The sequence below is a fragment of the Gastrolobium bilobum genome, unplaced genomic scaffold (genome assembly GCF_033153095.1).
Source record: "Gastrolobium bilobum isolate Gb01-03AN ecotype WA unplaced genomic scaffold, APGP_CSIRO_Gbil_v1 utg42610, whole genome shotgun sequence".
Taxonomy (NCBI): domain Eukaryota; kingdom Viridiplantae; phylum Streptophyta; class Magnoliopsida; order Fabales; family Fabaceae; genus Gastrolobium; species Gastrolobium bilobum.
In genome coordinates, this window is record NW_026896521.1 from 118,322 (window position 1) to 146,084 (window position 27,763).

At 33.9% G+C, this 27,763-nt stretch overlaps 1 protein-coding gene across 2 annotated transcripts; it reads right to left on the reverse strand.

Annotated features, from left to right (window-relative positions):
* Window positions 1-604: 604 nt before the first annotated feature.
* Window positions 605-24,677, reverse strand: LOC133300235 (uncharacterized). Of its 2 annotated transcripts, XM_061499757.1 has the most exons (20): window positions 24,631-24,677; window positions 24,363-24,484; window positions 23,945-24,026; window positions 22,925-23,000; window positions 22,216-22,298; window positions 22,029-22,105; window positions 21,408-21,464; window positions 21,146-21,258; window positions 19,688-19,767; window positions 19,487-19,573; window positions 12,014-12,094; window positions 11,274-11,435; window positions 11,072-11,188; window positions 10,471-10,543; window positions 10,268-10,386; window positions 6,152-6,232; window positions 5,814-5,951; window positions 4,052-4,141; window positions 2,089-2,142; window positions 605-1,074 (listed from the first exon to the last, which is right to left on the reverse strand). In XM_061499757.1, the coding sequence occupies exons 2-20, from the start codon at window positions 24,422-24,424 to the stop codon at window positions 847-849; spliced, it is 1,860 nt and encodes a 619-aa protein (XP_061355741.1). In that variant the 5' UTR covers window positions 24,425-24,484; window positions 24,631-24,677; the 3' UTR covers window positions 605-846. The 2 variants fall into 2 exon arrangements, with proteins under 2 accessions (XP_061355741.1, XP_061355742.1); XM_061499758.1 differs by lacking the exons at window positions 23,945-24,026; window positions 24,363-24,484; window positions 24,631-24,677 and having other exon boundaries at window positions 22,029-22,110; window positions 22,925-22,975.
* Between the last annotated feature and the right edge of the window lie 3,086 nt (window positions 24,678-27,763).

Genomic DNA, 27,763 nt, shown 5'->3' on the forward strand with positions numbered 1-27,763 from the left:
GTACATATAATCTATCTCTAAGTTAAAAACAATAAAAGTCCAATTTCGTACAAGTTTCTCATAAAACTAACAAAAGTCACAATATGATTATTATAAAAATAACCTAAAAATTTACCAAAGTACTTGCGTGCGTAAAACTATAGTCTTTACCATAATTTTAATAGCTTTTATCTTCTTTTTCACCTCACAACAATGCTAATTCAAATGATTACCAAATTATCGAAAGTGTACCTTTTGGCAGTGCTTAATGGAGTGCCTGAACCACTTGCTACACATCGCCCAATTACTCTCTTTTGGCCAATATTCCAATAACAAAAAAGAAAAGGCATTTACTGCTCCGAAGACATGTAAATATAACAAACTAGAGATGTTCACAACAAAAACAGTTCAATATCTGAATAAACATTAAAATATTAATTAAATATTTAAGGTCTTTTGCACTGTACATAGAACTGAATGGCGCCAGGATAAAAAAAATTGTCTTAAACGAGCAACACTCAGCGAAAACCAAGAACACTTAGCTGCGGCAGATGGGAAACTGATTTAGTACAATCGAATCTATTTATGCATGAGGCCAAAATTTGACAAATATTCCCTAAAAAAAAAAATCAAATTGATACAAATTACAACCTATTCGAGCATGACCTCAATTAGAGCATACACCATAATCAGATGTAATAAACAAGAAACTCTATTCCATTGAGTTGAATCGAACTGTTCAAAGAAGGCCAAAATTTTAAAAGAAGAAAAGAAGGAAAAAAATGGAATAATACATTATGAGAGGCAATTGTAACTCCTAAGCTCAGGTCACAGATAATTGCTGTAGAAAGAGCTTCTCGCAACCTTTCAGTAATCATCATCATAGTTATAACCATCATCCTCATAGTTATATGTCTCGTCTGCATTTTCTTGATACAAAGTATTTTCATATTCTCCGTCCATATCACCATCCTCAAATTCGTCAGCTGAACCTGGTTCATCATCCTTTGGTTTGTCCTCTAACTTTGACTCAAAATTATCATGATTATCAGAGGGTAGCTCAAATCGTACTTTCTTGGGATTCTCTGGAGCCACCTGTTTATAATAAGAGTTAGATACAAGTATTTGTACCAAAAAAAGAGCATTTGCCATTTGTCTTTGTTTAAAGAATAAAATAGGTCAATCTTGAAAAGGACAACTTTCCATAACACAATTAATTTAAAGGTCAAGTATATATTGCAAATTGGTCTTTCAATCACAACGACCAAGTAACTACAACTAACAATTATACAATAGAAATGCAAAACTATAAAGTAAATAAAGATTGAGATATCAAGAGTCGATAGATAAGCAAAATCTCTAAAAGTAAATCAGAAATGGTATGCTCACCGTTAAACAACATAGACTGTTCTTTAATCGAAATAAGTTTCAGCCGATAACTCAAATAACCACACACAAAAAAAGGAAAGAAATTTCCTTGTTCTATTAAGTAAATAAAACATTAAAAAAAGATCAACCAAGTAGATATGACCACACAAAGTTGCAAAGCAGCTTCTGAATGTTGTTGTTAACATTTAAAACACAAGAAGTGAAACAGCAATAGCAATCAGAAGATTCACTAATCTATGCTTTAACTATCTTAAGAATTGGAATTTGAATTGAGATAATGACATGCAAATGATACCGAAGATGAATTTGAATTCAGATAATGACATGCAAATGATACCGAAGATGCGTTTCAGCTATATCAAGTAAAAATGTATCTCATCTCAGTTTGGGGAACTCTAAGAATCGATACATGCTGTAAAGAACCTTGGGATACACCGCCCCAAAAGCTAGCTCAAAGGGTGGGAGTGCCCAATATATTTCTCAACACGCCCCCTCACACGAGAGCCCACTGGGCTTGAAGGGTGGACAACATACAAGCCCACCTACATGTGGAAATTCCACTACAAACAAAGTGGGAGGCGGTGAGATTTCGAACGCTGTGATACCATGTAAAGAACCTTGGGATACACCACCCCAAAAGCTAGCTCAAAGGGTAGGAGTGCCCAATATATTTCTCAACACATGCATTCAAAAGCAAAAATAGTTGAAGGAGAGAATTACAGGTTCATTAAATAATTCTTCCAAGCGATCATAATTGACTTTGGAGCTCAGCCTCTGCATATGATATGTGAAAAAAATCATTAGTAACATATAAACGTTTATAGAAGATTAGTAGCAAAACTAACATAATTCATATTTCTTGCTCAGAGTTGACAAATATAGCTGCAAGTACAAAGTAAAATATAAATCATAGATAACACGGATGAATGCAACCTCATCCGTATATATCAAAACAAAGCAACAGACAAACATCCCTTAACCCTAAATGCTTAAAGAGTGAGTGAATCCAAAAGTCAACTATTTCAGATGTTATATTTATACTCTCCTATACTATTTTTGTAAAGAACCAATTCAACTCAAAAGTTTAAGCTGTTGAGTGAGGCTATATTAATGGTTTTACATTTCTCTAACATGCCCTCTCACATAAAAGCACATTGGGCTTGAAGGGTGAATAATGCATCAGGTCCAGCCTATCTATGCTAAGAAACTCCATAATATTTAATGATTTTTTATTTATAGAAGGGATGCGGTGAGAATCGAATTCATGACCACTTAGTCATGTTAGCTCTGATACCATGTAAAGAACCAATTCAATTCAAAAGTTTAAGTTATTAGGTGAGGCTATATTAATGTTTTATATTTCTCTTAACAATTTTTTATATATATGTTAAAATTATTGGAATTCAGGTATTGAAGGGAAAAAAGAGAGAATAAATGATATTTGATTTAATAAGTTATAATGTGATACAAATTACGAATTACTAATCCCTATTTATATTAATACTATACTTAAAATCTTAATTAAATAAGAAAATAAATCATGAAATATAAAGAAATAAGGAAACTATTGCTTATAGACCATCTAAGATACTCCAAACTATACTAACAAGATATTATGATATATTTTTCATACATTCTAAAAATATATAAGAGAAGAAATTTATGAAGACAAAGAGAAGAATAATACAAAAGGGATAGCAGGACATGAACCAGGACATGAACCATGACCCATATATAGGTGTCAGACAATCAGTTGAGTGGTTAGGTTGTTAGGAGTAGTTAGCCCCTGAACTATATAAGGGGGTATTCCTTTTGTCATAGCCATCTTTAGGGGTTCTATAGTAGAATTGACTGAGAAGTCTCTCGATGTGAACGGGATAGGCCCTTGTCTTTAGGGGTTGTATTGTATAATTGATGGAGAAGTTTCATTTCTTTAGAAAAGCCTCATTTCTATACAATTCAATGTTTACAAAAGCCTCATTTCTTTTTTAAATCCTTTTATATGTTTCATTATTACTCTAAGAAAGATGTCACCGTTCAATATCAACTAAGCCTTATCCCGCTTATAGTACAAACTTACCTAGAAAAAAAAAAAAAAAAAAAACGAAAGAAATGTGTTCAAGCTAGCAAATGCAGGGGAGCATCCCACTGAACAAATAATCAGTGAATGGGAAATGAAGTTCAATTTGTAAACTGAACTAATCCTGATCCAGCCAGAGAGCATTGTAGGCTGTCAGCACAGTACGACCTATCCAAATTATGATAAAAGGTTTCGGAAACTACTACAAAAATTCAATTTAGAATTGAAAAGATAGAATTCGGTTTGGGGCTATAATACCTAAATATTTTATTCAAAGTTTTTTCAAGGCACAAGTCAAGTCTCAAGTCTCAAGTCTCAACCATCAAACTAGCGACTTTCATACTAATTCATGTACTTTTTAATTAGTACACTTATTCAACTTCCTAAAGTGTATCACTATGTTATATGCAGGGAAATTCCTACGTATAAGACAAATAAAAAGAACTAAAATAGCATGATATAAGATGAAAAATGATAACTACATAAAGGAGAAAAAAATAACTTCACTAAAAAACATAAACATGTCAAAACAGAAGAGAAGGCATCATAATGAGTTTAATAAATAAAATACCTAAATATGAATGTGTGCTTTTGAATAAGTACCTTCGTTCTCAACATTTGGCGAGTGGCCTCTACAGCAGATTGAGCAGGACCCGAATTTTTTGTCTCTTGAGCTCGCCTCTGTTTCATTTCCTACACGTGCATTTTAACCAAACTGAAAAATTATTACCTTGAAGTCTTGTTGCAGTTTATGCAGCATAATTGTACCATGAAGGAAAAATAATAAAACTATAACCCATCTACTAAAATGCACCCCTTCACTTGTAGAGGGAAACAGTCAATTTGAAACCAATACACACGTACACACACCTCAACCAGAATATGCTCCTTGATTCAATTCATTGTGCCAGAGTCAACATGTTCCCAACGAAGAAATTACAATCTATGAGTTTTACAAACAAACAAACAGGAGTACTTACATATGTAAAAGTGTTGAAAGAGAAATTGTGTATGGGTTGCACACTCGATCTCTTATTTATAGCTTGATTACAATCACTCAATGAGTAATTAGAAGCTAACTTACAGCCTAATAGTCAGTAGCTAGCTTGCAGCCTGATCATTAGCTAATCAACATAATTATGGTTGACTATATATTCTAAAATAAATAATTATATTTAATACTGTAACAGTATGTATAGCTCAAGTCAGCTTGCAGATTACATACATTTGTTCAAATATATTTGTGCATGATTTAACTAAAATTTTTAAAAAATGTAAAGAACCAATTCAACCCAAAAGCTTAAGTTGTTGGGTGAGGCTACATTAATAGTTTTATATATCTCAACATGCCCCCTCACACAAGAGCCCACTGGGCTTGAAGGGTGGACAATACACAGGCCCACCTACTTGTGCGAAGGAAGAAAATCCACTAGAAAGAAAGTGGGGGGCGGCGAGGATCGAACCCGGTACACCGAGGCTCTAATACCATGTAAAAAATCAATTCAACCCAAAAGCTCAAGCTGTTGGATGAGGCTACATTAATGGTTTTATATATCTCAACAAAAAATAAATTCATATTATTGCCACAATGTTGCTGAAACTCCACCGCTTGACTAATCAGAGCGTACATTAGCAAAAATCCATTAATTAATAAGAGCTGTCTGTTCCAAAACAATGGCTGTTCATGGTTTTTGACTCAACGATGATTAGGCTAATGTGGTAAAAAATATACTTTAAATTTGAAACTATCCCATTCATAGAAATAGTGTTAAATCAGGTTTATCCATTTCCCAAATCTTGGATCTTCTAAGCAATTAATAACCAGTCATTCCTGATATTAGCACTGGCTCAATGGAAGTCCCACATTTTAACAATTACAGTTGCAAATGCACATCAACATCAGAAAGCATATATTCATAGATAGGTAACTGAAAAAATATGTTAAAAATATAAATGAATCCTATAAATTGCAACCAATCTTCTGTATTCATAATTGAGTCTGAAAATTATTGCTGTTTAGCCAAATGTGCAATGTCTTTTCCCATGTACCACATTATCATGATCATGCATACCAAATTCCAAATATAATTTTTGTTATGTCAAAAATATAGAGGTCAATGTCTTTTTCATACATTGGAAAATCATAATGTTTGAAAATTTTATGGAGTACTTATAAAACACATTCTAAAATCAAACTTCCATGAAGTGTTTTGAGATAGTCTATATGCAACAAATGCAAATTTAATAGCGTACTTCGTGAAAATTTATCTTATAAGTTATTTAATAGCGTCACCTGGATTTAAGTCTTACATTAGTTTCAACACACACAAAAAGAACCTCACCAGAAAAATGATTCAAAAGTTACCTTTCTGGATTTTGCCACAGCTGCAGCAGCAGATGCAGCAAGTTCTCTCGCTGCTAGCAAATCGTCAGAACAGTTTTGGAAATTTGCCTCAAAAGCTTTCTTAGCGGCTGCTGCAGCTGCTTCCTTGGCTGCTTGTTCCTGTAAAAGAATAGAGGTTGAGCCTTATCCAGTACACAATAAACTCCCACATAAGACAAACTACGAAATAGCAAACCACAAGTATAAGCAACAAGCATCCCCTTCAGAATTTAAATCATAATAGAATTTGGAAAAACTACCCGGGAACTTTGTCCAGCAATATCAAAACAGAAAAAATAAATGGATTTAATTTTCAGTACCTCAAGATACTCTCTATTCATATTTTCCCATATAATCTTCTTGAAATGCTTTTCCTCCTCATTGTGAAGGTAGCCATCAACCTAGGCAGCATACAGCATTTTAATAAGGGGAATAGTCGGCATACTAAGCAAGTCAGTAACATAATATATTTAAAATCAACGTGAAGACAGAAAATTATTAAGAGCATAACTAACAGAAGATAATTAAATTTTCCCAGAAATTTACAACAAGATACAAGAATAACTGAATCTCAAAATCTTGATTAAATATCTGAAAACTCAGAAAACAAAAAATTATTATAAATACAATGAAAGATGAGCATAAATGCTGGGGCAAAAAATGGGATCATTATTCTTAAACGCCAGTTGTAAAAGCAGGGAGAGGATTTGTTTCTTGATTCCTTTTCTCTTTCAAATAGCAAGAAGTCGTTAAAATTTTCTACCATTCAAATTTTTATTTTTATTTTTATTTTGATAAAAAGAATAAATTCATTAAGATGGAGAGAACAAATTAAAATGAGTTAGGAGGATAGGGAATCCTCCTTAACATAAGAGCAAAACACAAAAGAAAAAAGAAAAAAAACTGAAAGTGGAACAGAGCTGCCGAATCCCTCAACATATTTTTAAGATAAAGAGAAAACATAAAAATGAGTGAACAAAAACACATAAATGGTGCAAAGCTGCCCAATCCCTCAACATATTTATTAGGGAAACCACCTTAAAAAGACCACGTGACTAAGTAGAAAACAAACACCTAATCTAAAATCAGTTCTTGTGCCAATGAAACCTTGCTAAAGATAGAGCTATACTCCAACAAAATGCGCAACAAAGTGTAGCACAGATAGCACATTGCCAAAATAGCCTCTTTGCTTCTACCAAAACCAAGGTTGTCAAATTCAAGAGTTCAAGTACACTCATGGAGCTCTTATAAACTCGACTCATTACCTCATAAGTCATAAGAGTTTACCTATTTAATAAATAATATTTAAAAACATCGTTATACACAAACATTATTCAATACAGATACATAATCAACATTGATTGTTCCAAAACATTTGATCAAGAATAGAGGTAAAGAAAACTTAAACATAGAGGCAAAAAAACATATACAGAGGCAACCAATAGAACATAAACTGTAGATAAACAGTGTCTTGAACATTTGTAAGGAAGAAAGACAATAAAGACACAGGAAAGCATACCTAAAAATCTGCTACCCAATGGTCCTCCCAAAAGTTGACATGACAACTAAAAAAGATGAAGAGAAACTGAGAGAAAGGAAGAGAAAAGGTAAGAAAATGAGAGAAAGTGTAATCTGTATTTCTGACATATTTAGTTGAGTTCAGACGAGCAGAACTCATATTTACTGAATACGAGAGACTCCGTGTAAGCTGCATTAGGGACTTAACCAACTAAGTAATCAGTTGGTTGTTACAACTAAATGCAACTAAGTCCCACATAGGCATAACAGAAACAGTTGCAGACTTGCACTAATTACAAGTTGTCCCCAGTCTACAATGAGGATCGCAGTATACTAGTACAGCACTGTCTAACAGCTAATACTGTAATTATATTAATATTACATCATCTAATAATATTACTCAGTCAATGAAATCAAAGACTTAAATGGTAGCATAATCCTGCGATTTTCAAGGCCTAAAATGAGAAGTTCAATTGATGTATTGACATCCTACCCATTTTGAGCTAAGTCATATTTCGTATAACCCAATACCAAAGGAATCGAGATTACAAAGGGAAACCCCCAAAGTCGTTTACCCATCAAAGCAATGTTCTTAGACACCAAATTAACAAAACCTACTTGTCCCAAGCCATCTTTCTTAGGACCAAGGTAGTCAAAATCAAGATCCTACCCACGATCGAGAGAGAGAGTGAAATAGGTAAAACCATACTTGTCAGTAGCAGTTAGCAGCTAGTAGCGGCCAACCCCGAAAATGGTATAGCGGTGTAGCGGGTAGCGGTGTAGCAGGTAGCGGTATTGCTGCTACGGTGAAGTATTAATTCCACATATATTTTACTAACTGTCTAATACTACACAAATATAAATGCTCAAACATAAGAAGCCACACAAAACCAAACACATAATTCCACAATCAATGTCAAATACAAGGAACATAAAGGAAGGATCCAAAATTAAACACAAATGAACAATGGATTCCACAAAATCAAACACATAATTCCACAATCAATGTCAAATAATGGGTAGCATCGCGTTGCACCCGCTACGCTACGCCACTATCGGCAAGCGTCGCGGTTGTGGCGGCCGGCCGTTGTTACCCGCTATTGTAGCGGTTTAGCGGCACTACGGGCGGCTACTGACAACCTAGGGTAAAACGTGAGATCATAACACAAATCATAAGATCCTATAAAATTATATTCACACACACACACACACATAAATATTTAATTAGGTAAATAACCTTAAAATTAAAACTAATTGTTTGTAACTGTATATTTCTTCATTAATCACAAATGGAATAAGTTTTACAATATAACAAAGACAAAAGGTTAAAAGAGTAAAACAACAAAGGCTACATGGGCTAAGGCCCATAAAACTAAGTTACAAGAAATTCCCACACTAATAGATAATTAAATTCTGGTCACAAATGGTCACAACACAACTTAAATTTACAACTGATAATATCATAGACAAATTTTTTATGGAGCATAAAACTAAAACACTAAAGAAAATGCTCAACTAGTAAATATCATGATATTACCATACTTCAATTAGAGATACAAAACAGAGCCTAAAAACAATTGAAACATTAAAAAAACAAAGCACACGAGCAAATAACAGACCAGCAAATAGCCAAGCACAATCCCAGCCAGAAACAAAAGCACATTGAAGCAAAGACAAGAAGCAGGGAACAGGTCAAACCCCCAACGACCCTCACTACCCAGCCAATCTTTCTCAACCGTCAGGCACAAGCTACAATCAGTTTGCAGCCACAGATCAAAGCTCTGAACCCATAGATTGCAGCTCAAGGCAAGCAAACAGGTAGTAGGGAAGGGTGGAATGCATGACATAAGGGTTTGTAGGGCTTGGGGTCTTTTATGATTTCAGGTGGGCTCGGGTTTTATTTTCAGAAATGGGTGACTAGGGCAACACAATGGGATCATCTGTTTTACAATCACACCAAATCATGTTTTTGGGTGTGTTTGGGGTCATACCAGCAAGCAAAAATCATGGAAGTGTGCGATCTTATGATCTAACACACAATTTTGATTACCTTGCTTAGGACAACAACAATTACCAATTCACCAAATGATCATGTCTCATATTAGTAACATCCAACAAAAGAGAATCCCTCATAATCTTTTCTTCAAGGATTCTCAACAAAGAAACTAAATCATCAGAAGTTTCTCGATCATTTATATTTGGGTTCGCTTTTTCTACAGTCAATGTAGATAACTTATCTACATTGAGCCCAAAACGACGTCATTTTGAGGCGGAAATCAAGGTATTTTTGTAATTATAATTTATTTCAGGGTTATAATAGTCTTTTTCATTATAATTTTTTAATTTTTCAACCCACAACGACGTCGTTTTAGCAGCGAATGTAGATAACTTATCTACATTTATTTTAGAAACATTAAAGCCTTTATATTTTAAAAGAAATGAAATTCCCCTTAAGGAACGCTTCAATATAAAAATTCAAGAATTTGGAGTGCTAATCAAGTTGAAATATGCTAAAAGGAAACAACAGAGACCCAAACATGAGTATTTCCCGATCACATATCCTCTTGAAAAAGAAAGCAGGAGGCATTTCCACTTATAGCAAATGGTAGAAAGAGGGGGTAAGGCTGCAAAATCCAACTTCCTACATAGACTGACAATACTCCATTCCACAGAGACTTTCAAAAACATTTGATGTTTCACGGACTGAAATTTAAAACAACAATATGATTTCCCTAGTAATTGTTTGCATAACAAACAACCTCCTTGAAAACAACACTCAAAGGAATCATCACAAAAAATCTTAGTTATACAAAAAAGAAAAAAAATGAAAAATCTAAAGGAGTAGCATGTTATGAATCACACAACACCATGATAGCTAAGAAAAAGCCAACATATGAAGCATGGAACTCATTAATCACCTCCTGGTCATCAATATCAGAAAGACTTTCTGATTCATCATGAGCTTTTGCGTTCATATCATCTTCTCTATGAGACTCATCATGGTCACCATCTTTTATACCATGGAGCTCATTAGCCCCTGAAAGCATTTTAAGCAAATTATGATTGAAAAATCATAAGCAAAGATATCATAGTAGCCAGAGAGAGAAATAAAAGCACCCACCAATAGTTTCTGGTTCAGAGGCATGTAATTCTTCTATTTGGCTCTCACATGCACCATTTGATGCTTCCACCAACTATCCAAAAGAACAAACAAAAGATACATAAGATTGTAAGTTGAGTTAGTTGATGCCTCTTTGATGATTGTATATGGGTATCATGTTTGGAAAAAGAAGATGCAGTTGATTGAATTTACGTTAGATGCTTATATATATGACTTGAGACAGGATCATGTTCATGTAAGGATAAGGACTACAGAAAAAGTAAAAGCTTCTGCTAGAAAACATTTCTATCAAAACAGTTCCTCCCAGGAGTACTCTTGCAGTGGTTGCATATTTTCTTTGTAGTAACAAGTCAGTGCTAAATTGCACAAACAGTATAGTATCTTTATTGCCTAATATGGCTAGTGATATCTGAGGCATCTGGTACTCACTTTATCACTAGAATATTTAGTATCATTACAAATACCTACGGATCTTATCAGTACTTGAAAAGACATTGGCATGATGTTTTAAACCAGAATATGGCATCAGCATGCACCTGAAGATTGTGGTACATACCAAAGGAATGCTTACAACCATGGGACTTAGTCAAGATGTACTTACATCATGTGATTTATTGGCACTTTCCTCAGAGAGTGATTTTGTCATTCTCTCTCTCTCAGCATGCTGGAATGCAGGAGGATCCAAACCACCACCAAGTCCTCCAGAGAGTTTATCAAACTGTAACAATCAGTAGAACAGTGAATGGCAATAATCAGCAGTGGTTGATAAAGGCTAAAAGTTTACATCAGAAGAAATGACTCACTTCCTTGTAACATGCTTCACATAAACCAAGGGCGAAATGGGGCACAGCACTATCCTTGTGTTCACATAGTAGATCTTTTGAAGTACATTTGTTCAACTCACCATTTGGTATTTTAATTGGATTATTTTCATGCTCTTTTGCCATCGTATTCAACTCCTCAATCTGTAACCATAATAGACTGATGAAATTTTCCATTTACTTTCAGAGGCATTAAAATTGAATAAAAATGAAAACATAATATAGACCATGAAAAGAAGACGATAGATCAAAATGAATTGAACATAATTTCAGCTCAAGAAACTTTGAAAGGTGAATTTGAAGTCCGAGATAGACATGTAAAACTTGTGAGTATTACACCAACAGCTTATACACACTCAGTAAACTTAAAGTTCATTACTCAAATCTTAGAGCTTTAATAATCCAAATATGCCTCAACCAGAAGAGTAGATGGATATAAAAAATCATTATAATCTTCCCCATAAAGAAAGAGAAAATTAAAATAAAAAAGTTAAGCATATGACAGTCAGTAACAATTGGAATATCTACAACATCAATTTATACGCGTGCAATAAAAAATAATATTCCTAGAATGATATTCTCAGAACAGGTTACTGATTGTTCTAAAGATATAGTCTTGTACCAAAGAAAAATATCACACGTCTATAAACAAACAAATTTTACATACGTAAGGTTTATGAAGCAAGCTAAAATAAAGGCATAACATGGAATAAGAAACATACTGTCAAGCTAGCAGACTCTGTATTCTCAAATTCTACCAACCGCTTAGTCAATGTTGCTTCACATACATGGACGATTCTTAGCTGCATTGCAAATTAGAAAAGAAAACAAAACATTAGTTAGGTACAACTAATAGCTAGATGACTGAGTCGCATCCTAAAATTCAAAACTGCACTAAGTGAAGAGAAAAATCCATGAACAAGTGTATAGGTGCAGAAGATAAAAACATTCATTACCGGTAAAATGATCAATCTCTTCAAAAAAAAAAAAAATGGTTACATGAAAATAAAAATGTAACACTGGAACCCACAAGACAAATTTTACATATTCTATATGCAATTATGAAATTGGATTATAGCTGAAATATCCTAGGAAAATAATAGTAATTTATAATAATAATCAATTAATAATAATCAATTATAAATTAGTAGTAGTAGTAATAATAATAATAATAATATACATATATATATATATATATATTAGGACTAATGATAAACTGTGAGGCTTTTTAACCCTTTTGCCCCCAATTAAATAAAAAATAACCATTTTACCCTCGTTCCAAAACTATACACTCAATTACCCTTGTTTAATCGATTAAATAAAATAGGTAATCAATTAAATGTCGAAAATTTATTTTAATCGATTAACTGTTTGCATATACTGCAATAGCAAGGCAAAAGGTCCCAAAAAATCCCAAAATGATTAACAACAATAATAACATTGCATAACATGAATCAGTGTTCCCATTATTTACATTTAGTTAATCATCATCAATTCATCACCATAATTAACACCAATCTCTACATAAAGAATTTGCTTGTTGAATATTTCCCATTAGAAAAGTTTCCAGTGTATTCCAAAAAAAAAAAAGTTTCAAGAAGCCACAATTGTTGGTAAAAGAATGAACTCGTACATGCGGAAGTGGTTGGATGAATAACGATAGTCGGAATCTTCTTTGGAATCCACCGGGTTGTTGTGGGGAGGTATTTCTGCACGAGTGTCTCATCGGAAAACATGTCGCCGCCAAGGAGCTTCCTTGGTGGGATGTCAATATTGATTTCTTAAGGGAGAGGAGTTGGTGGATATGTTGAAACTTGTGATGATGTTGTTCTGCATAGACATTGCTCATTTTTGGGTAACCACAATGGGAGATTCTCACAATTTGTGTATGAAAGAGTGGGTAATGACAAGGGAAGAATGAAGAGTGGTAGAGAAAAACAAAGCAGGGGTGAGTTATATCAGATGGTTTAGAAGAGAGAAAATACAGAGAGAGAGAAAAAAAGAAAGAAAGAAAAAAAAGGTGTGTGAGAAGTATAGGGTTGAGGAGCAATGTGGCTGCATAGCAGCTTTAGGGATGAACATGCAAAATAAGATATGTGGCAATTTGATAATTTGTTGCAGTCATTGGGATTAATCGATTAAAAAAAATTTCTACATTTAATCGATTATATATTTTATGTAATCGATTAAATCAGGGCATATGGGTGTATAATTTTGAGACGGGGACAAATGAGTGTATAGTTTTGGGACGAGGGTAAAATGGTTATTTTTTATTTAATTAGGGACAACAGGGTCAAAAAGCCTAATCTGTGATTAATTGAATTATTAATTGATTGATCTTTTATGCATTAATGTTTGATTGGTAATGTGATTGGATTAGGATGAGTTAGCAATCTTTATTTGATCAGACATGGGTTGCTCTTCGTACAATTATTATTATTATTATTTTTTTAATTTCTTATGGCTCAGAATATAAACTTCAGCTATAAATAGAGACATAACCTAACCCTAACCAATCCTCAATATTCCTCTTATTCTCCTTTTCTCCTCTACTCTCTCTTCTTACTTCAAATTTTTATTATTTTATTTTATTATTATTTTTCTTTGGTTACTAACCGCTTTTCTTCCCCAAATCGCTTTTCTTCTAGAAGGTAGTAAACACAGAAACCAGGTAATCCTAATTCCTAGAGAGTCATATGGTAGCCTGATATGAATTTTGGTTTGATGTAATCCTAATCCCTAGGTGCTCATAGGTTAGTTATATATGAAATTTGTTGGGTGTATCCTAATCTTTAGAAGTAATAGATTAATACGAATTTTTATAATGTAATGATGATCCTAAATATATCATAAGGTTGTCTTATATGAAATGTATTATTTGTAATCTTAATCCCTATGTTCTCTTAGGATATTTTTGTATATGAAATTTGAAGTTCCTAGGTTCCTTTAGGTTATTTTTTTTATATATATGAACTTTTGTATATGTAATTCTAATCCCTAGAGAGTCAAGGTTTAGCTTTATATGAATTTTTGTTAGTGTGATTCTGATCTTTTGGGTGTCACAGGTTAGTTTTATTTGAAGATTTTTATATGTAATTCTTGTTCCTTAGAGCATCATAGGATAAGTTATATATGTTTGGAATTTTATTGGGTTTTAACTCCTAGAAAATAATAGGATTAATTATTTTGGAAATTGTGATATTCTTGGATAATTGAATTTGGAAATTATACTCTTGGTAAATTGATGTGGAAATTATGAAACTACGTGAGGAAATTTTCTAATATGAGAATTGTTACAAGATTGAATTGATTGTGTGTGATTGAAGTAAATTAATAGTGGGAGGATAGTTTTGGGATGGTACCTCCTAAAGTGATGAACACAACCTTTAGGCTTTATGCCTCCGATATATTTATACGATGTGAACAGATATTATCCATTCTTCCCAAAGTGGTGTCTGGCAGGGTTTCCCGAAATACTAGTAGCAACTTTGGGAAGAGGTGTGCACACTAGGAAGAGATGTTTTGATTATGGCCAATTTGATTATTTGTGACTGGCAAGGTTTCCCGGGTCACAGGGTAGACTGGCAAGGTTTCCGAGGTCTACCATGGTTCTCTTCCCACTAAATACACTAAATGAACTTAAACATGATTAATAATAGAATTTGATACTTGATTTGATTATGATGAATATTTGAGTTGTGATTATTATGATCTATGTAATATTGTGACTAATGTTGTGCTGAATATGTTAGTTGAAGATTATCCTTATTAAAATATCATTTGAGTTGATTATGCCGATTTATTGAGATATAATTATTCTAAATAAAATGCCTTGATTGATTTTGAGTTTATTATAATTATTGCTCTACTTATGACTATCTTCGTTGTGTTCTAGATTGGGATTACCAGTTTTTGCTTATTGTTTGTCTTTGTCTTTGTGCTGCAATGATACTTTAAGGGAGCAGAGTTTCAATGAAGCAAGTTGCAAAGTTTAGGGTTGGCAGTGAGCAGTGAGGATAATAACATCTCAAACTTTTCAAACTAGGCTTAGGATTTACAAATGTATTAGATATATTTAGATTCTTAATTTATATTTTAAATTTATAAATATTTACATTGAATATATATATTTTGGAATAAGATTATCTTCTTCTTTTTTTGTAATAAAGAGGGGCAAAAGCCCCAAACAAAACAAAAATTACACGACGCGAGAACTTAAAAGATCTACAGAAGCATCCTGAAGAAGGAGCTCTAACAAAGGAGAAGGAGGAGAATGATAAACAATAAGATTATTATCATCCTCAAAATGCCTAGAAGCAAACCAGTGAGCACATCTGTTATTTTCTCGAAAGGTGTGGACCCAACGAACATCCCAATCTTCAGCAAGCCCTTTGTGAATACGGGAAACAACCTGAGAGTTTCTGTGATTGTTGCTCCCTTCTTGGATAGTGCTAAGAGCAATTTGTGAGTCACATTCCAACTCCACTCTCCTAGCACCAGTACCCCTGGCCAGCTCTAAACTTTTGAGGATACCCCAGAGTTCTGCATCAAGAGGATTACAGAAACCTAATCTGAAAGAGAAACCACCCAGAAAAGCACCATTGTGATCTCTAGCAAGGCCTCCACAGCTAGCATGCTGCCTAGATAGGGAAGAAGCACCATCTGTGTTAATCTTCAACCGACCAGGTTCAGGACGACACCATTTAGTAGGCTGATGGGCATTAGGGAAGCTGCCAAGAATGCTTCTATTCTTACCTCTAGCTTCAATTAAATGCGCAATAAAATCAGAAATGACACGCTTATCATTGCTTGGCCTTAGAAAACTATCATCATGAATATGATGATTACGCCAATTCCAAAGATTCCAGCAAGTAGTATAGAAAACATCTCTTCAATCAACATGAATTTGATAATTCCAACCCTTACTCACATTTTTGATGAGCCAAGGCTGTAGATCTAATGTGAAGAAATCGTTGGGGACCCTTCTACCAAACCAATCTATCCACAATCTTTTGGCTTGAGAACAATCTCTAAGGACATGAATAAGAGTTTCTTCACTGTTTGGACAGTTAATGCAAAAATTAGGACCCCTATTCCATTTGCATGTACGACTCCTAACTGGAAGCTTATTAAGAAAAGCCAGCCACATCATAGTCTTGATTCTTTCTGGACCCTTCCAGTCCCAAATCTTCTTCCAGGGAACATTCCTTTGAGCATGTTGAAAATTCATCAAGTTCAAGTAGGCAACCTTAACTAAGGAAGAGGACACATGATTCTGACACCAAACTAACCTATCCTCAGTATTATCTTCCAAAGCAACAGAAACGCAAAACACCTTAGAGATTAGCTCATCATTTAAGAATTGCTTCAAATATCGAACATCCCAGGTACCATGCTGAAAGATCTCAGCAATGGTTCTATGCAATTGCAGATCAGGAATATGATTAGGAGCTAAATTACAAAGATTATCATCCAGATTCAACCAATTATCTGCCCAGAATTTACATGTGCGGCGATAACATTTCCCCAAATTGATTTTAATTTAGCTTACTGCCAGCCCCAAACTTTGCAACCTGCTTCCCCGAAGGATCATTGCAGCACACAGACAAAGACAAACAATCAGCAAAAGCTGATAATACCAATGTAGAACACAACGAAGATAGTGATAAGTAAAGCAATAAAAGCTTACCAAAAAAAAAAAAAAAAGTAAAGCAATAAATTATAATCAACTCAAAATCAATCAAGGCATTTTATTTAGAATGATTATATCTCAATAAATCAGCATAATCAACTCAATGATATTTTAATAAGGATAATCATCAACTAACATATTCAGCACAATATTAGTCACAATATTACATAGATGATAATAATCACAACTCGAATATTCATCATAATCAAATCAAGTATCAAATTCTATTATTAATCATGTTTAAGTTCATTTAGTGTATTTAGTGGGAAGAGAACTGTGGTAGACCCCAAAAACCCTGTCAGTCTACCCTGTGACCCGGGAAACCCTGTCAGTCACAAATAATCAAATTGGCCATAATCAAAACATCTCTTCCTAGTGTACACACCTCTTCCCAAAGTTGCTACTAGCATCCTGGGAAACCCTACCAGACACCACTTTGGGAAGAACGGATAATATCTGTTCACATCGTATAAATATATTGGACGCATAAAGCCCAAAGGTTGTGTTCATCACTTTAGAAGGTACCATCCCAAAGCTATCCTCCCACTATTAATTTACTTCAATCACACACAATCAATTCAATCTTGTAACAATTCTCATAATTAGAAAATTTCCTCAAGTAGTTTTCATAATTTCCACATCAATTTACCAAGAGTATAATTTCCAAATTCAATTATCCAAGAATATCATAATTTTCAAAATAATTAATCCTATTATTTTCTAGGAGTTAAAACCCAATAAAATTCCAAACATATATAACTTATTCTATGATGCTCTTAATCCCAAGAGTTACAAATAAAAATCTTCAAATAAAACTAACTTGTGACACCCAAAAGATCAAAATCACACTAACAAAAATTCATATAAAGCTAAACCTTGACTTTCTAGGGATTAGGATTACATATACAAAATTTCATATATATAAAAAAAATAACCTAAAGGAACCTACTAACTCCAAATTTCATATACAAAAATATCCTAAGGTGGCGTTTGGTTGAGGAGAAATTTTTTGAATACTAGGGAAATGGTTGGAAACTGAGTTTGGTAGGAAAATGTAAAAAAAGTTGTTTGGTTGAGTAAAATTTTACCATAAAAATTAAGTGAAATTTGTGAAGAGTGTGTTTGGTTGAATATAAAATAATGATGGGTAACTATTCTGAATTTACGAAACTATCCTTTTAAACATTGCCCTTTTTATTTTATTTTTTTATTTTTTTGAATTTTGAAACCCTCAGCCTTCACCACACACTACCGTCATCCTCCTTCTCTTCACCACCTCATCGTCCCTCCAAAGCCCATCGTTCCACCATGACCGCTGCACCCAAACCACTACCCCACCTCATCGTCCTCCTTCCATCAACCCACCACTAACAGCCTTTACTTTATTTTTTTTGTGAACCCACAACCACACCGTCGACCACCATCTCCATCCAGCCACCACCGTTCAGCCCCCCATCCTATCTTCATCTTCAACAGCCCATCACCGCCCCTCCTCTTCTCCTAGCCAGACAAACCAACCATACCCCCACCTCAGCCAACCGATCCATCTCCAAACCGAGATAATATCAGAGGGTATTTTCGGTTGATTTAAAATTGCCTTTTGCAATTTAGACGGCTTTCCACCAAAAACCACGTCCGAGTTCTCTTTCTGAACAGTGCCAATTCCCTGCTTTCATCGACCAAATGGGAAATGCCATGCAAATGGAATAGATGGGCATCGTTGCCAAATCCGTCATAGACATAGACATAAAGTCACCGCATGCAATAAAAAACTCATCAATCACTTCATGGAAAGAAACATGATAGTTCCACAGAATTTAAAGCAGCAAAAAGTGAGATAATCCAGAAGTAACCCACTGCAGCAAAAGGATTTAATGAGCATAAATGAGTGTGAATGAAGCATTACACTTATGGAAAACAATAGCCAAGCATGTTCCATATTGTTATTGGGATCAGAAAAGAAATTATATTAAAGAGAAGAAAGAAGGTACAACTAAGGGGGGATAGAATAGAACATCACAAAAATTAAGTAATAAACTATAAACAACTTGAAAAAATCCAGAATGCAGCAAGGCTAGCAACTCCCATGAAATAGAATGAGCACAACACCAAAGAGAAACCATAAACACAATCCTTTCCCATAGCAAGCTTAGGGGGAAAACGCATTTAAAAATGTGAGCATTCTGCTTCAACCAAATACACTAGAGCACTGCATGAAACTAATACTGCTACAAAAAAAGATTTTGGATCAAAGGAGAAATATTATTAGAGGAGAGAACGAAAGAAGTACAAGAACAGTCCAATCAAAGGCTATGAAATCCTCTTCATAGAAAGGCGCGAAAAGGAAAACAAAAAGGAATGCCTGAGCAGAAAATGAGAACAAAGGAGAAAGGACCCTTTTAGAAACATACAACAACAACGAAAACCTTTTCCCAGTAGGACTCTGTTAGCAACATAGAGTAATAAAATTAATCACAAGGCAGAAAATGAAATCTTAACTTACAATATCTGACTTGGAGCACTTGAAACCATGTGCAAGAGCAGACATGTATATTGCTGCACCACATAATCCACTGGGCTTCCTCCCGGTCTGTTTTTCAAACATTAGCAATATCATCATAATAATAAGAACATTCTTTTGATCCCATGAAAAAAAAAAATTAAATAAAGAACTAAGAACAATGCCAGATCAACATCAAGTTACCTGCATCCAGTCACGTTTCATGCTAGCAATAATACTCAGCGCAGTTTCAGAAACAGGCACATTCCTTTTCTTTAACAAATCTACATGTAAATCAATCTAATTATGTTTCCTTGCTCAGAGAAAATAATGGGAACAGATTTTTCTGTTTAAAAAAATTAAAAATAAATAAATAAATCACCCGAACAATGTAAAATTCACATATACATAACAGATTAATGTTGTTCCCATGCTAACAACATAACAAGCTTATGTAGACAAGTTTTCACAAGTCAAAATTAAACCATTTTCAAATAAAATGGTTTATAATTCCATTCTATCTTCTAAATTATTCATGGTAGCATTACATGAGTTGGTTTCTTGTTTTAAATATGGAAAGTATATGTAATTATTTGTTTCCTTATTTTTTAGGATTTGAATTATTTCCTTTAGGCCCATTAGTCTCTCCATATACATTATACCCCTTTTGTACATAATCAGATTAGAATAGCAATAATATTTCAGTTTTTCTCCTTTCAAGATTTCTATATCTTATGCCCTCACACTACTTTCCTATACACCATTAAATAGGTTGACAATTACATTGTTAAGAGAAAAACAAAGATCTATAATCCAAAACTTATGAAGTACAGACACTTCGACACATATCCGACATGTGGTCAACATTTCTGACGCGTTGACCAATCTGACACGCGAATTTGACCGTGTGCGACACAGTCAAATGGAAACTTTATAATAAAATTATAATTTTGAAAAAATTAAAATACATTTAATAAAAACTTAAAAAAGTTTTAAAAATCTCTTAATCTAGTGTTTCCTTCCATGCTTCAACCAACCCTTTTCTCCCCTCTCAAAAACGGAATCTTTTTTGGCTAAATTGATGGATATTATCAGTTTTGTTTCATTTTTTTGTTGAGTTATTGAATATGAAATGTAATATACACTATATAAATTAAAAATATTATTTAATATTAAAACGTGTCCCAACGTGTCAAAATTTAGATTTTTTTAGAATTGACAGTCGAAGTGTCGTACACTGTCATGTCGTGTGTCGGATGTTGGTGTCGGTGATACATAGTCCAAAACTCTATGCAGCGGTTTAATCACACTGACGACAAAATTGTCTTCTATAAAACAATTCTAAGAGATTAAAAGGGCATACAACCCCTATGTTTCGATAATTATGGAACACCAGCAATAATAAAGAAATTTACTGCCTTTTCCTTTTTCCCCTTTTAATTTTCATTTTAAGATTGAATAATCCTTCAAAGTGAATTCCTGAGCAAACATTCACATTTATGGCTCTCACAAAAAAGGATGTCTATCTTATTTCTGAAGTGTTGAAAACCACTATATTAGTCTTCAGTAGATAACCTATGTCTTGCAATGGAATGAGACTATACTACACAGTGCATACTTAATTGATCCAATTAAACAAATTGAGCTTAAAATGATACTTACTATTCGTGAATTTATAAATAAAAAGACTGGGATCAACAGGCTTTTGAACAATTGGGTGCTCTTCGAGCCTTAATACTTTACAAAGCTGCAAGAAAACTGCACCTAGCACATAACTGCATGACACTCATTGACATTTAACACGAACAAACATCATTCAGAAACATAAAAATTGAAATAAATAGAGATAAAATTAAACCAAAGTAAGGGGAAAAAACATATAAGTAGTGTCAGAAGTCCAATGCCAAAAGAAAAGCACACTCACACATTTGTCCTTAAATAATTTGAAAAATCAATAAGAAGGTATGGCTTATTATTTTCCCTGCAAGAAGAAATATAATTTCAGCACAAAAATGAGATGTTGCAAAAATGAGATATGGTATGATCAGAGTCATTTATGATATGATAAATGAAGGGAAAAAGAAAAAAAAAATTCCATGAAGCTCATGTTGCACTTGAACCATAGTCACAAAGCACTACTGAAAACTCTGATCATTTACTACTCACTAACCTATCACATCACTAACAACCATTATATCACTTCACTTGACAAAGTCCTAACCTAACTGCAACCACTGTAGCATTATGAACTCAAACAACACAAGCCCTAAGTGCACCTGACGTAAAACTACAACATTAAAGAGGATGCTGAGGAAGGGACACATAAGAAAGAATACGTGATTAAGAAAGAAAGAAGACAAACCAATAAATCATGGTATATTTAAAAATGGCAAAACAATATTCATTGATAAAAAAAGGTAAAATTCTAAACAGTTTAAAATGAGGGATCTTTAACACATTTACTCATGCAACTACCAAATGACAAATGTATGGGGAAAATTAGAGATATTGCATAGTGCAAACCTGTAGCATAAACATATCTTACCGGAAAGCAATATAGAGACAAGCAGCCTGTACTTGTTCTGATTTACGTCCCCTGGTGAAATTCCTCTCAAGCGCTATCTTCACTAGGCATACACAATGATTCAATAAAAAAAGAAAACCATTCACATAAAAGCATAAATAAAAAGAAAGCTAGTCTAACATCAATGAAGCTAAAAATAGCAACATACTCTATAAAAGGCCAAAGCTTGGTTGGCTACATTATCATCATTCACTCCAAGGCTGAAACTTAAATATTTGATATCATCATAAGCTGCAACCCCGGAGAAAATTGGCACATAAGAATATAAATCATTAAATATAAACTATATTAAATTATTAAAGGTAATTGATATATTATCATTATATGACATGGACATCAGAGGATCAATTCATGTAAAGAGCCTCTTGCATATGCAAGGTAAGGCTGCCTATAATACACCCATGCAATGGTCTGACCCATCCCTAGACCCCACACATTGCGGGGGCTTTGTAACACCAGGTTGTCCTTTTTATAAGCACTAGAAAGTCAACTGTCCGAACTTCTATTTTATTCATGTTTTCCCTATAATTCTAATCACCTGCCTACACTATCAATGAAATTAGCTGTTGTGAGCATTGTAAGAATAAGTTTTACTTTCCTTCTCTCAGTAAGAATGTTAAACATCACAACTCATTAATGTACCACAAATTAAAAAATAAATAAAAAAGAGGTATAAAAATAGCAGAACTCGTAAGATTTAAGAATGCCATAATAACATGTTCGATAGTTCTTACGTACAAAGCATCATATGCCGAATGAGAAAATCAATTTATACTAGGCCGCAAAAAAGAATTGTAAGCCATAACCTCAACTACATTCATAGTGCAAAATCAATAATGATGCATAAAAATTAATACCTCTGTCTAAAGTCCTTTGGCGTGAAGCAGAGAATTCACTTTGAATTGTTCTTACATAACGGCCAGATAATTGGCTCTGTATGAAACAAATAATGAAACCATATGATGGAACAATGAAAGATATCAACAAAAATAATAGTGTAGAGAGAAAACAAACCAAACCAAACAAAAAATTATCACTGAAAACACTAAACTCATAGTTCTCATGAGACAACCTGGACACTTCAGTTCAAACCTCAGATCTAGTAATGATTACTTAAAAAATTAAAACTTTGGCAATAAGTTGAAGAACAGAATGTGCTATAGCAATTCCATTTCCATAACCCTTCCTTCTTGGGCACTTTGGGGAAAAACTTACATCAACATCATCTTAAAAAATCTAGGAGGTTTCTCCAGTAGCCTTCCCTTTTGTCAGGGAACCAGGAACCGTATCCCTTAACGATTAGGGGCTAATATTTGACCACCGGCCACTAATTGCCAAGAATATTTGTAGCCTCAAAAAATTAAACAGCAGCAAGAGAATATTCTAAAATGGAATGGAATAAAAATCTCACACCATCAACAATGTAATGAAGAATAGTTTTCATCCCATTGTTCAAAAGTTCCAGCAGAGGGGAATGGTACAAATTATGAAAAATAATGCTTATTTATTATTTATTTTTCCTTCACATGTTCTTACTTTTATATGAGTTCATCGACCGCAAACCCAACTTAGTTTGGCATAAAGGTGATGTTGATTTTGATATTTTTGTTAACTCTAACACCCTTAAGCCTCAAGATTGAAGAAACAAAAAATGTAACTTCATAAGCTATTCCATCCCTTACCCCCAATTTTTAGAGCCAGATGGAATCCATCCAATTCTATTCCATTACATGCCATCCCATTTTAAAACATCCAATCAATGTAAACCTTCATCATTCCATCCCTCACTAGTCACCACCAATCCAAACAAGTCCCTAAAAACTAAAAGTCCTCTCTTCCAAAATCCCCACCCGCCCAATAAGATTCCACTCCATTACCTGCCCTGCCGAATTTTTCACGAAGGTGGGCTCCTGAGAAAAATGGAAGTCTTCCAACACCTTCCCACATACGTTACAGCATCTGAAAACATTCCAAGAACAAAACTTAACAATAATCCAATATCATTCCAAATAAATAATTATAAAAAATCAGCTTTAAATCTATCACATAAGAAAAAGATCTACAGAATCTGACAACATTCCAAAGAACAAACAAATTAACAATAATCCAATATCATACGAAAATAAATAAATAAATAATCAGCTTTAAATCTATCACATAAGAAAAAGATCGACAACATTCCAAGAACAAACAACTCAACAATAATCCAATATCATATAAAAAAACAAAAAAAAACATCTTCAAATTCATCACAAAAGATAAAGATGTTAGTGCAAAGTACAACGGGTTACTCACAAGGGACCATCATCGAGTCGAAACCCGGGAACATTTTTACAACAGTGATCACAATGCACCATCTTTTTTTTTTCTTTTTTGGTTAATCAACACTCTCTGCTACACACCGTTACCAATTAAATCTGCAAAAGCAATGAGACGGAGACTTTAATCGCTAAACCGAACAAAATTAAAAAATCATAAATAAATAAATAAATAACGGAAAAAGATCAGTGTATTAACAAAATCGTAACACCAAATAGAAGAGTTTGGGTTAACTGGCAGAAACCTTCGGAGGAGGAAGAAGCAATAGTCAATTGAACTGCTTAGGGCTACACACACTAGTTGTTAGAGTTTTAGTTTTTGTACGGTGAAGAAAATGTGCCGCCATTTAATTATCAGATTTGAATTAAAATAATGAAGATTATTATATAATAATCTTTCGGAGATTGATTCACACGTGAGATGAGTATTCTCCGAATCTCTCTAATCAAATCTTAGAGGGGAGTTTGATACACTAGAAATTTTTTTTTCTCCGAAATCTTAATTTTTAAAAATATAATTTTTATATTCAATTTACGATAATATTTTAAAATTAATAATTTAGAAAAATTTAGTTTTCCGAGAATCTTGAAGAATATCGCATACCAAACGGTCCCTATGACATAAATGGGCGTGGGCTCCATGCCCGCTGAGTTTGGGAACATCCAATAAAAGAACAGAGAAAATAGAAAATAATAAATTATAAATAAACAATAAACAAGTGAAGTTTGTCAAATTATTTTAGGGGATTACTTCTAGCACTAGGAGATAAGTTGGGATAAATAAAGTGGGGACATCAATTTTATAAAAAAAAATATTTTTCGATATGAGTGTAATATGGGACATTAATTTTCTTTAATATGATAATATAATTTTCCATTTAAATAACTCTAGTTATTATCTCATGTCATAAAGATAAAAAAAAATATGAAGTTCACATGTGAAAAAAAAAAACAAGGTAAGAATTTCGATTGGTCATCGGGGGGAATATTTCTCCTCTAGGGAGTCATAATTCCTATTATTTGTACAGATGACTTCTTTTATGTTGGGCAAATGACTTCTTTTATACCTAAAAAAAGTGAATTGGTGTTCAATGATTCTTTTTTCAAAACATCAATTGGACAGCCTAATGGAACTTACGGCTTGTTTGGTGGACAGGATAAGATAAAGACTGATAGGATAAGAGAATTTGATAAGGGTATGATATGATATGATATGGACATGATAAGCTCATATCCTATCATGTGTTTGACGTGCACTAGATAAAGATTTGTAACGTCGAAATGATGTATTGGGAAAAATAAAAATAAAAATTTCCTTATCATATCCTACCACTTTCTAACCCAAGCCCCCCAATGGGATAAGTAATTAGGCTTTGAGTAGGATAAGAAAAACCAATCAAATAATTATATTCTATCTGCTTGGCATACCAAACAATTGATAAAAGCATTATAGGATAATTTATCCTATCATATCCTCCTTATCAGGTACACCAAACGAGCCCTATAGTTCTATGACACACCAACTGAACCAAGAACTACTCCCTTAACTAATTTCACTACTTTATATTTATTAACAATCATGCACTTCATTTGATTCAATTTTAATGCGCAAGGTCTCTAAAAAATCATTTTGTAATATACTTTTTAGAGATATTTTGTTTGGAAAAAATATTTAAATAGTTTTTTATTTTTTTAAAAAAATAATTATATAAACGAGGAGTAGAAACTTAATGCTAAAGGAATAGATTCCCTTTTATTTGAAATGCTTCTAGCTAGTGCTAAATTACAGGCTTTCTTGTGTAAACTTTTCGCTCACAACTCCTATTTTATCACCTTCACTACAGCTTTGTTTATTTAGTTTGGATTTGACTATCAAATCATAATAGTTGACATTAATTTACATTTATTAGCAAATCAAAATTGTAGCCTAACTTAATTCAAACTATTTTGTATTTATTTCCAATTATAAATGTCTATTTAAGATGTGCATTTTACAATCAATTCAAGGAAAATATCATTTCTAATATGGTATTACAGCTTTCAATCAAAAATAAAATTTCTCTCTTCTATAATTGCACAACACAACCTATCGTGTGATAATGTGAAGCTTTCATAATGGCTACAATTGGATATCAGTTGCAGGTGTGGTTGGATATGCAAATGCAAAAGGACAAAGACCACTTGTTCCCATTGTGGCAAGATAAATCATAAGGAAAGCAAACGCTCGCATAGATTAGGTAGAGGCCGCGAAAAAAGACATATCTGATGAAGTTGTGATTATTGAAAATTGACAATCACATTACACATGCAAACTGTTATGGAATGTATCCATATTCTATCTACCTACCATGAATCTCTTAATGGATAATAACGCAATTATCCTAACAGCATAATATGATAAAAATAATGGAGATAAAACCCTTATCCCCATTGTTGTGGACCTAGTCGAGGCCCACGCTTCTGGGAGGCCAAATCACTCAAGCCCTAAGGTAAACTTTATAAATAGAAGCTAAAGACCACAGGTATGACTAATCTCTCTTTAACCTATTTTATGCAAACACAGCACACACACCACCCCCATCTCAGACAGGTCTAGTATAGTGTGTCGTGATTTTCTACTCCCAAGATACCTAATTCATAGGTATCTGCAGAGATAGAGCACCAGATCCAACATAGAAACACTAGCCCAAGGCTAGACACCTTTGCCAACAGGCAGAACATTGGCACCGTCTGTGGGGAACGAATCCATAAAATCTGAAAAACTCACAATCGAAAAATGGTGTGCACAACCAGAAGTGGTTACCGGCTACCATCAATATCGAATGCTGGACGCGAACGAATCCCTACAATCAGGGAGGATCCTTCGAGGCAGCATGTACCTGACAATCACCAGCAGGTGGAGACCAACGTTGTCCATGTTAGTGATGTGCATTATGATTCAGCGTCAACTCCAGTAGTAAATCACAATGCCCTATACGTAGAAGGATTACAACTGATTGGGGCCCATGCGTTGAATGCGGAACAAATACCTAATACTATTAATCATGACCAGCGGGTGACGGATCTAGTTGTTGTTGCGGTCCTCAAGAGAATGGAGGAAATGGAGAGAAGAAACGAGCTCCAAAGAGAAGAAGATGTGCGGCATATCCGAGATTTAGAAACTCGGTTATGGAAAGCCAGGAACCCAGATCCTGTGCAGGCTATAACACAAGTGATGACCGATCTGAGGATCACAAATCCCCACCGAGATAACAGTCATCGTGGAGGTGAGGTCGGCCAAGCAAAGAATATTGCAGGCAGAGACCAAAGAAGGGTTTCTAACCTAGCTCAAAATCAAGACCAAAGAAGGGTTTCTAACCTAGCTCAAAATCAAGACCA

Coding starts and splice junctions, on each gene's coding strand:
- LOC133300235 (XM_061499757.1), bottom strand. CDS start 24,424: ATGGTGCATTGTGATCACTGTTGTAAAAATGTTCCCGGGTTTCGACTC. Junction 22,299..22,924: donor CCAAAGGACTTTAGACAGAG/GTATTAATTTTT, acceptor CCGGGGTTGCAG/CTTATGATGATATCAAATAT. Junction 10,387..10,470: donor CTCTGAACCAGAAACTATTG/GTGGGTGCTTTT, acceptor AAATGCTTTCAG/GGGCTAATGAGCTCCATGGT.